Source organism: Nomascus leucogenys, chromosome 13 (assembly GCF_006542625.1).
Source record: "Nomascus leucogenys isolate Asia chromosome 13, Asia_NLE_v1, whole genome shotgun sequence".
NCBI lineage: Eukaryota > Metazoa > Chordata > Mammalia > Primates > Hylobatidae > Nomascus > Nomascus leucogenys.
In genome coordinates, this window is record NC_044393.1 from 14120828 (window position 1) to 14133077 (window position 12250).

At 54.0% G+C, this 12250-nt stretch overlaps 1 protein-coding gene across 1 annotated transcript; it reads right to left on the reverse strand.

The window, feature by feature from the left end:
* Positions 1-466: 466 nt before the first annotated feature.
* On the reverse strand, positions 467-6357 carry SNAI1 (snail family transcriptional repressor 1). Its single transcript, XM_003252924.4, has 3 exons — positions 6202-6357; positions 4989-5516; positions 467-1482 (listed from the first exon to the last, which is right to left on the reverse strand). The coding sequence occupies exons 1-3, from the start codon at positions 6281-6283 to the stop codon at positions 1298-1300; spliced, it is 795 nt and encodes a 264-aa protein (XP_003252972.1). The 5' UTR covers positions 6284-6357; the 3' UTR covers positions 467-1297.
* Between the last annotated feature and the right edge of the window lie 5893 nt (positions 6358-12250).

Here is a 12250-nt window from a genome sequence, read left to right on the forward strand (position 1 = left end):
TAGAGCCCTTGGAAACAGGAAGGACATCCTCTGTCTCCTTGGTCGCATTCCACTCGCATCTGGGGGAAGCGGACAATCCCACCCCAAAAGACCTGCAGTCCTGGGGCAGAGCTTTGCAGCCTGCCTAGTTGATAAGACCCAGGAAGCCAGCTTTGCACCCCGTGGGCCAGATCAGCTTCAAAATTCAAGAATGAGAAAGTAAAGAGCCACAGTGTCTAAGTGAAGAGCTCGTATGGATGCCGCTGGCTCACTCAAACACCAGCAGACGGGACACCCAGGCCAAGGGGAAAAAACCCAGTCTCCTAAGGTCCCTGACAGTGACACCCAGGACTCCAAAGCCCTATGATGTTTCCAAGGACAAGATTTAAGGCTGTGTCAGAAATATCTAAGCTTCAGGAATTCCTGTCCCCTCCTCCCTTACCAAAAAGACCTTTCAAAATACCCACTCCTCTATGACACCAAAGACTTTTTAATATATAAATTAACTGCTTTATTGAATATCAATAAACTGTACATATAACTATACAAAACGTTTCCTTGATACAAAATGTTTGAAATATAAATACCAGTGTACCTTTAAAAATGTAAACATCTTCCTCCCAGGCCCACCTGTCGGGCCCCCAAAATAGTTCTGGGAGACACATCGGTCAGACCAGAGCACCCCACTTGGGCCCCCGACAAGTGACAGCCATTACTCACAGTCCCTTTTCAGACATTGTTAAATTACCCGGGAAACAGGTGCCACCCCGCCAAACGGGAGGCTGAAATAGCTGCCTGTGCTCGGGGCATCTCAGACTCTAGTCTACCACCGCCTCCGCAGGCCCAGGGGCTGCACCTGGGGGTGGATTATTGCATAGTTAGTCACACCTCGTGGAGAGTGGCCTGAGGGTTCCTTGTGGAGGGGTGTGTGTGAGGGGAGTGGGGTCCCCTGAGTGGGGTGGGAGCTTCCCAATGAGTCTGTCAGCCTTTGTCCTGTAGCTCAAAGCAGCTGTATCCAAACAGCTCTGGATACAAAAACCCACGCAGACAGGCCAGCTCAGGAATCCCCCGGCGCTGGGGGCCAGCTGCCCTCCCTCCACAGAAATGGCCTCGGGAAGGCCTCTTCCAGAGCCCAGGGAGAGGACACAGAACCAGAAAATGGTCTTCATCAAAGTCCTGTGGGGCTGATGCAGCCAGAAGTGGGGCACTCAGGAGGGAATTCCATGGCAGTGAGAAGGATGTGGGGTCCTTCCTGCTGGAGCTGGGGAAGGCTGTCAGGCAGGGGGCAGGTATGGAGAGGAAGAGGGAGCCTCAAGGGTCAGCGGGGACATCCTGAGCAGCCGGACTCTTGGTGCTTGTGGAGCAAGGACATTCGGGAGAAGGTCCGAGCACACGCCTGGCACTGGTACTTCTTGACATCCGAGTGGGTCTGGAGGTGGGCCCGCAGGTTGGAGCGGTCAGCGAAGGCACGGCTGCAGTGGGGACAGGAGAAGGGCTTCTCGCCTGGGAAGAGAACGCCAGAAAGGCAGAGTGAGCCGTGGGACAATGGCTGGCAGTGATGGGAATCCCTCCCCGCATACCCCAAACCCTGAAAGAATCCCACGATCCCAGGAAAGCCAGGCCTCAGTCAAACAGACAGCCAGGGTCCAAAGGCCGGGAACTGACAGAGCTCTGCTGCTTCCCACTGTGCAACTCCGGGCAAGTTGTCTGGCTTCTCTGAGCCTCCATTTTCCCACCTGTAAAATGGGGCTATTCACCCCCAACTCATAGAGGTTGGTAAGTGACAGAAGACAGGGTACAGTACTCATCCACATCCCGCAGGGACGTGCGAAGTGGTCAACAATGACTGAACACCTTTACTGACTCGTCCTACTGTCACTTGATCCTACTGTGGTCCTCATTTCAGAGACAGTGAAACTGAGGCCCAGAAGTAGCATGTTCAGGGTCCCCTGGCAGGACCCCAAAGCCTCTCATTTCACCCACTGTCCTTACTGCCTTCAGTCAAGGGAGGATGTAACTGGTGTCCTTACGATCAGTCCTGGAGTCATTCCTTGATTTACTTTGTTGGGGGCCAAAGCCAGAGTCAGCCTTAAGAGGCTTCCCCACCCCCACCTCCAAGCTGGTTAGGCCACTCCTGGGGCCCGGCCAGCAGCCTGCTTTCCTCACCACCCCACCTCCTGAGCTGTAATCCCAAATCTCCTTGTCTGTTCTCCAATCAGGCTGAGTCCCATAAGGGCAGGGGCCTCCTTTGAGTCCATTCTAAGCCCCAGCCCAGGGCCTGGGCTCCTTTCTATCACCCAAGAGGCCACAGAAACCTGTGCCCCTGACACACCATCTGCCTGGCCAAGGCTTTGTTGGGAAAAGCACACGGAACTGGGTGCCCAGTAAGTCCTCAACAAGCCCTTAGACAATAAATAAGTCTGTTTCAAAAATTAAAAAGGCCTCAGAGGAGTCTGCCCCCTCACTCATGCCTTGTAACAATCCCTGCTCCAACCAAAAAGCTATAGTTCCAAAAACACCAATAATGTTGATTTGTTTTTTTCTGGGGGATGCAGCATTTTCCAAATAAAAGGTCATAACAGTAACTCATTAAACAAAAATCTATTGAGGCTGGGTGTGGTGGCTCACGCTTGTAATCCCATCACTCTGGGAGGCCGAGTGAGGCAGGATTGCTTGAAGCCAGGAGTTTGAGACAAGCGTAGGTGATAAAGCAAGACCCTGTCTATAATTCTTTTTTAATCTATTGAGCTCCTACTGTGTGCTAGACACTATTCTATAATACTGAATAGTCTTTTTTAAAAACATGCAATTCTCCAATCCCCTCACGCCCAGTCTGATGTGCCCGCAAGGCCAGGGCCCGCCCATGAAATCCCAGCGCTGGATGGAATTTAAGAGCTGAGAGTGAATTCATTCCATCACCTCCTGGGTGCCTAGGGTGCCACACTGAGCTACCAGGGTAGGAGGGAGTCCAGAGGATGGCTCCAATGGGACCTATGAATTCAATAGGGACTTGTGGAGCGCCTGAAAGCTGGACTCAGTCTCATGGGGCAGAAATGGAAACTCGCCACTCCAAAGGGTGGGGGACATAGAGGATTGGGGGAGGGGTGCCTGAGCACTACTGCACTCTGCCATTACTCAGCAGCCTCCGCACACCACGCCTGAGGGGTTTGTTGACTGCATTCTAAGTCTTCATGTGAATGAGAAGGGTAAGTTCACCCTTGTGAACTAAGGGCTGACTCTGGAGATCTGGAAAAGGGGCTGGAGTCCATTTGTAAGACTGGAGTTATGACGGCACCTCCCTTCCCTTCCCAGGGCTGTTGGTGAAGTCCTGAGCACTACACCTCCTGCACAGTAGGTGCTCAAAGTGTGATGAGACCTGAACCCCAACAAAAGGGGAAGGAGACAGTCTAGGACATGATGGGCTGGGGGCAGGGGCTGTGTGCACACGCAGGAGGCACAGACCCCCACTCCTCGGATCCCTCGGCCCCCAGACGCCTTCATGGTACTCCTGGCAAGTGTGAAATCGGCACCAGGCCGGCGGGGACAAAGGGTGCCGAGGGGGGCACTGTACATGCGATACCCCCGGATTAAAGGGGCCTGCCACGCAGTGGGCCAGCAGCTGTGACTGGAACAGGTGCTGGGCACCGCTGCCCCATGCACCTGCTCCACCCCTCCCAGCCCCCACCCACTGAGCCCACCATTAAGGCACACAATGGGAGTCAATGAGGACCGCAGTGATACATTTCAAGGGGATTTCTGTGTCTCAGCCATGACTTGACATTAAAATAATGTCCGGATGGGAGGTGAGAGAGGCGGGCAGGACGGCAGCACCCTGAGGGGTTCAACTCTCCCAAAATAGAGCCCTGTGAGCTGGGCAGGAGGCCAGGCAGCTGGACCTTTACATGTTAAAATCAGGGCTACTGGTGCACGAAGGAAGAGAAATGGGTAGTCTCAGTCGAATAAGATGCCAATAAAGCCCGCGAAATGCCAGTCCTCCCGGACACCTCACTGGCCCTCACCGCTCAGAGGTCAGGCGCCGGGCCAGGAAATGGCAGAACCTGGCCAGCTTGAACCCCGTGGAATCTTCTCCCTCAACTGTCACTCTCCAAAGAGCAGCTCCAGGCACAGTGGCTGCCACCGTTCAAGTTCTAAAAAGCTCTATCTTTTCTCCATGTCCAGAAAGTTTTCTAGACATTTAGTAAATTTTCGAAAGACGTGATTTGTTTTCTGCCCCAAAGATGCCGTTTCCTGGTCTGTGTGCTAGGATTGAGTGGGGGTGGGGAAGCCGACCTGCGAACCATTCGGGTATAATACATTACTATAAAGTGATTAGCCACCTTTACAGCCACTCTCTAAAACATATGCTATCATAGTTCTCCCCTGCGGCTCAGAGAGGTTAAGTTGCTTGCCCAAAGTCACACAGCAGGGAAGCAGAGCAAATGTCAAGGAACCATTTTTGTGAGTTTAGCAGGTACCCGGCACTTTGCCAGGTGCTTCCCATATGCATTCCCGCATTTAGCCTGTACAGAAACCCCACAAGCTGTTCTCATGCCCATCTGAAAGAAAAAATGAGGCTCACAGAAGAGAAACATCAGCCTAAGCTTTGAGAAAGTTCTCAAAGAAGGATTCAGAGCCAGGTGGGGGGTCTGACAACATCCTGTCTGGCTAGGGAGGGGGCGGACCCGGGAGAGGGTGGGGCCGGGAGGGCCCCTTCACACCTGGCCCCCACAGCAAGGTGTTGGTTGCACCTTTCCCATATCCAGCTCCAATCCATTTGGCTGAGAAACAGGCTGCAGGGGACTGGGAAGGTGTCTGCTTTGCCCACCCGCTTAGCTGATGAAGAACGCTTCTGCCAAACGTTTCCAGAGAGCCAGGCCCCGGAACTTGAGCTAGAAGTTAGAAAACTCGGGGCCTCAGTGTCCACAACTTTGGGAACGAGAACAGCAAGCCCGGATTCACAAAAGCTGCCAGAGAGAGCAACGGTGGGGGGCGCCTGGAGAGGCACTTACCAGTGTGGGTCCGGACATGGCCTTGTAGCAACCAGGGCCTAGAGAAGGCCTTCCCGCAGGTTCCGCAGACGCAGGGCAGCGTGTGGCTTCGGATGTGCATCTTGAGGGCACCCAGGCTGAGGTATTCCTTGTTGCAGTATTTGCAGTTGAAGGCCTTTCGAGACTGGAGATCCTTGGCCTCAGAGAGCTGGGCCAGCTGCTTGGGCACTTGGCCCAAGCCTGGGAAGGCAGCATAGGCCTCGGCCTCCAAGGAAGAGGCTGAAGTAGAAGAGAAGGACGAAGGAGCCGGGGAGGGTGGGCTGGGGGGCTGGGAGCCTTTCCCACTGTCCTCATCTGACAGGGAGGTCAGCTCTGCCGCCCTGGGACTCTCCTGGGGCCGAAGGGAGGCCCAGGCAATTGGCTGGGCCTGGGGCGCCAGGACAGAGTCCCAGATGAGCATTGGCAGCGAGGCGGTGGGGTTGAGGATCTCCGGAGGTGGGATGGCTGCCAGCAGGTGGGCCTGGTCGTAGGGCTGCTGGAAGGTAAACTCTGAGGGAGAAAAAGCAGAGTCAGGCGTTAATTAAATCATTCACTCAATCAACAAACATGAGCCCACCGCTGGCCAGGGGCTGGGTGGAGCTGATTCTCAATACATAATTAGATCAAAAAAATTATCCACAGGACAGAGCAGGTTCCTGTCCTCCTCACCCAGGTCACCCAATCTGAGTCTCTCACACGTAGGACCCCCAGTTGAAGGGGGTCATTTCCAGATCTCTCTCTAAGTCCCAAATCCCCAGCCTGACGCCAGAACCCCATCACCCCAGTGCCGGAGCCACCACCCTGCCCCAATCCCCCTCCTCACACACATCTCGTCTCCCCACCCCTCCCCTCAACCCTCTGGACTCCGGACTCTCCCCAGCAGCGTCCAGAGGGCCCTCCTGACACAGGCCTCCTCTCCTTCCCCTCTCGCGGAGCTCCTCCGCCTCTCGCAGGCTACAAAGGCCCCCCAAGCGCAACACCCCTGCACTCTACCCGGCACTCCCCCAACCACCCAGACAGATCCCCAGGACTGGGGACCCACCTGCCCGGTCTCCCGAGCCCGAGCCCGCAATGCTCCACAAAACATCCTGTGACTCGATCCTGGCTCAGGCAGGCCGCCTCCCTCAGGTGCCCCCCACGCAGCCTTCGCCTGTCTCCCCCAAACCTCCTGGAGCCCAGCACCCCTCAAACGCACCTGGATTAGAGTCCTGCAGCTTGCTGTAGTTAGGCTTCCGATTGGGGTCGGAGGGCTTCCTGACGAGGAAAGAGCGCGGCATGGTGGCCGAGGCACTCGGGTCGCCGAGTAGCGCAGGAGTAGCGCAGAAAAACCACTCGCTAGGCCGTGCCGCGGCGCAATAAGTGCAGCAGCGCCGCCAACTCCCTTAAATACTCCAGGGGGTGGGAGGGGAGGGGCCTTATCTGCCACGCCCCTTTGTCACCTCCGCGCCAATCGGAGGCTCGTCTCCGCCGAAGGCCACTCCCCGAGCAGGTGCGCCGGGGGCTGGCCGGGCTCGCGCCGCGTGGCGCTGGGAGCCCGGGCGGGGACTCCTTCGAGGCGGGGTTCGCTGGCGCAGCGCGGGTCGTCCCCCGTGCTGGGGCTGTCCGGGGCGGGACGTCGAGCGGAGCGAGGTCCCTGCGAGGTGGGGACCCCGGCAGGACGCCGCGCGCCCACCCGCTCAGCGCCCCGTGGTCGGAGCGCTTCTGACGCCCCCTGGCGCTGCGCGCCGGCCGGGACACCTGACCTTCCGACGCCCGCCCTCGCCTCGGGCTTGGGAGGGGGCGGAAATTTCCTCCGCCCAGCTGGCGCCTGGAGAGCGTGGCTTTGACGAGGGAAATGCACATTGCTGGGGAGGAAGCGAGGAAACGGACACCGCACGTGGCTCTTGGCGGCGCGAAATGCCACGGCCTTTTTGCAAAGCAGCCTGGCCCAGCTAGCGAAGAGCGCCCGTTCCTTCCCTTATCCAGTGTTTACGGAGCACCCAGCACGTGTGGGGCACTGTACCTGGGGCCAGGGCACAGCCCCGGACAGGACACTCAGGGCCTCTCCCGAAGGGTAACTCCTGGTCCAGTGAGGGAGACAGACGAAGTAAACAGACAATTTCAATGCAAAGGGAAGTGTGCTTTGGTGGGGGAGAGACGGGACGCGGCGACCGTTAAGAGGCGGGTCACCTGACAGGGGGTCGGGGTGACTTCCCAGAGGAAGTGAAGAATTATCAAGGGAAAAGGCCCAAGGGAAGAAGTGGCAACTGCTTCAGAGTAAACTCCTAGAGAGCAGCTTCCAGGGATGGGGTGGGGTGGGCATGCCCGGAGGGGTCAGATGTGCTGGGCCCCAGGGCCTCGTAGGAGTTTGGACTTTGCCCCAAGGGCACTGGGGAGCCACCGAAGGATTTTCAACTGAGGAGGGACCTGGTTAGAGTTTCGTTGAAAAAGATCCCTGTAGACTGGCGGGAGAAGGAAGGGATGGGCCAGGCGTGTCTCCTCACCCCGTGAAGATCCTCGATCCTGTGTCTAAAGGCTCTAACACAGCTCCACAGGGGCCCTGACTGAATGAATGTGGGGTGGGCCCAAGTGAGGGGCAGCTGCACCCCCACCCCAGCTTCCCCGGGAGGCGTACCAGGCCCGGGGGGTGGCGCTGAAATAAACCTCACAGGTCTCACCGTTCTTGTTTCCACCTGTGAAGGAAGACGATAAAAACCTATAAGCACCCCACACCAACCCCACCAACAACCTGAAGGGCAGAACTATTGTCTGTTTAGTCACTTGGTGCCGGCTGTAACAGCCGTGAACAAAATCGTCCTCCCCTGGTTCTAGCTGGAGAGTGGGGAGTAGGATGGGAGACAGAGGCAGTAAGCAGCAGTCATTAGGCGGAATACTCCCCGTCCCGTGTCAATTTAGCTCCAATCAGGATCCTCTGCTTGAAGCCAGAGTGAGGCCAGATCACCCCTCCTCTGCTCAAACCCTCCTATGCGCCTGTCGCAGAGTAAAAGCCAAAGTCCTCTCCTCGGCCAACTCGGCCCCGCTGCCCTGACCCCGGCTGACCTTGGCTTGAGCCTCTCTCCCTCCCCCATGCACAAGGATCCCGCCCCCAGCCTTCCTTCTGTTCCTCCAACATCCCAGACCTTTCCCACCTTGGCACCTGTCGCTCTTCTTCCTCTCCCCTACGTCTTTTGCTCCTAGATCTTCACACTGGCTTCCTTTCATTCTTTATTTCAGCAACAACTTCACCAACTGCTCAGCCTCGTTTAGTAAAGAGAGAAATGGCAAATTCAAGCCACAGTGAGCTGCCATTTCACACCCATCAGAAGGACAAGGAAAAATTTGGTCACTATCAAGAGTTGATGAGGACGTGAGAGCTGGCGAGAGGGTCGGTGGGCATAGTCACTTTGGAAAAGTTTGGCATCAGCCAGCAACAGGTGACTCCTCTCCCTGTCTGTCCTCAAGCCAACTGCATCCTAGGGGCTGCAGTTGACAAGTCTGCCCTCAAACCAACTGCATCCCAGGGGTTCTCAGCTCTGGCAGCACATTAGATCCCCACAGGGAAGGATTAAAACACCTAAGCCTCGGCCTGCCCCACCCCCACCCACATCTTGATTTAATTAGTCTGGGTGGGGCCTCTGGCATCAGCATTTTAAAAAACTCCCCTGGGGATTATAATGAGCAGCCAAGCAAGGTGAAGAACTGTTGTCCAGCCCAAACCCCAAAAAAACAAAAAAGGATATTCATTGCACCCTCGTTCCTAATAGCAAAAAAAGCAAAAACAAAAACAAAACTGGATACAACACAAATGTTTATAAACAGTAAACTGGATTAATGAACCCTGGTGCAATCCTGTAATAGAATACTATACAGCAATAAAAATGAACTACAACTCCATGCAGCAACAGGGATAAATCTCAAAACACAACATCGAGCAGAGGTCACAAACAAATGCACAGTTATTTGGATTTATACGAGGTTCTGAAGCAGGCAAATGAAACGCTATATTATTTAGGAATGTATGTGGGGGTTGTAGAATTAGAAAAGCAAGGAAGTGTTTTTTTGTTTTGTTTTTGAGACAGGGTCTTGCTCTGTCACCCAGGCTGGAGTGCAGTGGCACGATCACGGCTCACTGCAGCCTGGAACTCCTGAGCTCAGCCTGCCAAAGTGCTGGGATTACAGGGGTGAGCCACTATGCTGGCTGCAAGGAGATGTTTGACACAAAATTCTGAAGAGTGGCTGGTGAGGAGGGGAGGCAAGAACAGGCTGCACATGAAGCTTCTAGAATTTTGGTAATGATCTGTTTCCTAGGCAGGGAGGGATCTTTATTGTTAGTCTTTCTACTGTACATAGACTATTTATTTTACCATATCTTCATGACACTGTAGTGTACAGAGACAATTTAAACACTTTTAGGTATGAATAATATATTTAACACAAAAAATGTAAGTCACTTCCTCAGGGGAGCCTTCCCTGATCACCCTAGCCAAAGTAGGACCCACCCTTGCCCCAGCACCCACCTTCTTTTTTCCTTTTTTCCCCCTTTTTTCACTGAGATGTGCTACCATGCCTGGCTAATTTATTTTTTGTAGAGATGGGGTCCCGCTATGTTGCCCAGGCTAGTCTCAAACTCTGCGGCTCAACTGATCCTCCCACCTTAGCCTCCCAACTTGGTGGGATTACAGGAGTGAGCCACCGCGCCCAGCCCACCTTTCTCTCTCATTGCCTTATTCTGTTTTCTTCAAAGCACGTAATGGGGGCTCAATCAAGTACTTGTAGGCAGCCACTGCCTGGGCCTCCCGCTTTCCACTTTCCTTCAGCGGTCGGGCACCTGCGCGGGGCATGGGGGTGGGAGGCAACGCAGAGGCGAGGGGCCTTGTTCAGATCGGATCGAATTGTCCCCGCTACCCCCTCCAGGCCCGCCCTGGCCCCACTCCCTCCTCCTGCAGGCGTCGGAGACCATGAGGTGAGAGGAGGCTTCGGGCCAGGCCTCTCGGCCGCAGACCAGCTCCCTTTGTAGGAGAAGGCGAGGTGACACTTTTGATACTGTGGGGTCAGGTCCTCCCGGAAATGGGCGACATCTGCGGCCTAGGTGGCCTCGGACCTGGCAGGGCCAGGCCTTCCCCAGCTCCCCGCACGAGGGGTCCCGCCCCAGGCCTGGGGCGCGGTCCTCTGGCGCCCTCTGCTGGCCAAGGCGCCTCCCTGCAATCGTCGCGGGGTGCATGGGGCACGCGCCTCTCAGGGAGGTGAAGGCTGGTATAACTGTCGGGAGGGCAATCTGGGAATACCTAGTGTGCCCACGAAAGGCTTCTGGAAAGAAGGTACATTTGAATAGACGCCTGCATTTTTCTGCAGGTGCCAATCTCCCACTAGAAGTAAAACCAGTAGCTAAATAATGTGATTTACAGTTACCCAACTAAAAGAAGAGTCTCCCTCCATTCCAGACCTCCTTTTCCCTCCCCAAAGCAACCTTTTTTTTTTAAACCAGTGTCTTGTATGACCTTCCAGGGATGGCCTATGTATATATTAATATGTGCATGGGCAGTGCGTGGTGGCTCACACCTGTAATCCCGGCGCTTTGGGAGGTCAAGGTGGGAGGATCACTTGAGCCCAGAAGTTTGAGACAAGCCCGGGCAATATAGCAAGACCCTGTCTCAAACAAAACAAAACAAAACAAAACAAAAAATAGGCAGGTTACGTGCCCGTCGTCCCAGCTACTCGGGAGGCTGAGGTGGGAGGATCACTTGAGCCTGGGAGGTAGAGGTGTCCATGAGCCAAGATCACACCACTGCACTCCAGCTTGGGCAACAGAGTGAGATCCTGTCTTTAAATATATATATATATTTAGGTTAGATTGCAATTTATTGGCCACTACAAATAATGTGGCAATTTCAATGAATGCCCTCTACACACATCTTTGCACTCCAGATCAAATGGTATGTTATATAAAATGTTGATACATTTGTCCAAATGTCATCCAAAAAGATTAAACTGAATTATACTCCCACTAGCAGGGAGTTGAGGGCCCCTTTTCAAAAGTTGCCCAACACAGAGTATTGTCTTTTTGTTTTTATTTTTTGAGACAGGTTCTTGCTATGTTGCCCAGGCTGGAGTGCAGTGGCATGATCATAACTCACTGCAGCCTCCATCTCCTGGGCTCAAGTGATTCTCCTACCTCAGCCTCCTGAGCAGCTAGGACTACAGGCCTACAGGCATGAGCCACCACACCTGACCCTGTCTATTTTTTATTTTTTGAGACAGTCTCACTCTGTCACCCAGGCTGGAGTACCATGGCACAATCCCTGCTCACTGCAACCGCCGCCTCCCAGGCTCAAGTGATCCTCCCACCTCAGCCTCCAGAGTAGCTGGGAATACAGGTGCGAGGCATCACATCCGACTAATTGTCTTTTTTTTTTTTTTTTTGTAGAGCTGAGGTTTTGCCATGTTGTCTAGGCTGGTCTCAAACTCCTTGGCTTAAGTGATTCACCTGCCTCAGCCTCCCAAAATACTGGGATTACAGTCATGAGCCACCTTGCTGGCCTTTAACTTTTTTATCTTTGCCTGTCTGATAAGGGAAAATGGGATCTCCTGTTGTCATTTGCATTTCACATGACTAGGGTGGAGCTTTTTTTTTTTTTTTTTTTTTTGCGACAGAGTTTCACTGTTGTTGCCCAGGCTGGAGTGCAATGGTGTGATCTCGGCTCACCACAACCTCCACCTCCCAGGTTCAAGCGATTCTCCTGCCTCACCCTCCCATGTAGCTGGGATTACAGGCATGTGCCACCACACCCGCCTAATTTTGTATTTTTAGTAGAGATGAGGTTTCTCCATGTTGGTCAGGCTGGTCTCGAACTCCCAACCTCAGGTGATCCACCCGCCTCGGCCTCCCAAAGTGCTGGGATTACAGGCATGAGCCACCATGCTCAGCTGTGAGCCACCGTGCCCGGCAAGGTGGAGCGTTTTTTACATACACCAAAGCCATTTCTGTTTCTCTGTGTTCTGTTCATGTCCTTTGGTCGCCAAATTGATGAACTTGATTTCTTTCCTTTTTTAAAATCCTGCATGTCCTTCCAGTGAATGAACTTCTTAATTTCTAAGAGCTCTTTGTTTATTAGGCTGTTGGCCGCTGTTGATTAGATCATTATCAATGAATGAATTGATTAGGAGTTGGAAAGTTAATCTTGACCAGGAGAAAGACATTGTCTACAGAAAGTTCAATAAATGAGGCAATGCTGTACTACCATCCTCATCCTGGATTTAACCTCTTC

Excerpts from the sequence above, each read along its gene's own strand:
- SNAI1 (XM_003252924.4), bottom strand. The coding sequence starts at position 6,283 with ATGCCGCGCTCTTTCCTCGTCAGGAAGCCCTCCGACCCCAATCGGAAG. Across the intron at positions 5,517-6,201 it reads GCTGCAGGACTCTAATCCAG|AGTTTACCTTCCAGCAGCCC; the intron begins GTGCGTTTGAGG and ends TTTCTCCCTCAG. Across the intron at positions 1,483-4,988 it reads CCATGTCCGGACCCACACTG|GCGAGAAGCCCTTCTCCTGT; the intron begins GTAAGTGCCTCT and ends TTCTCTTCCCAG.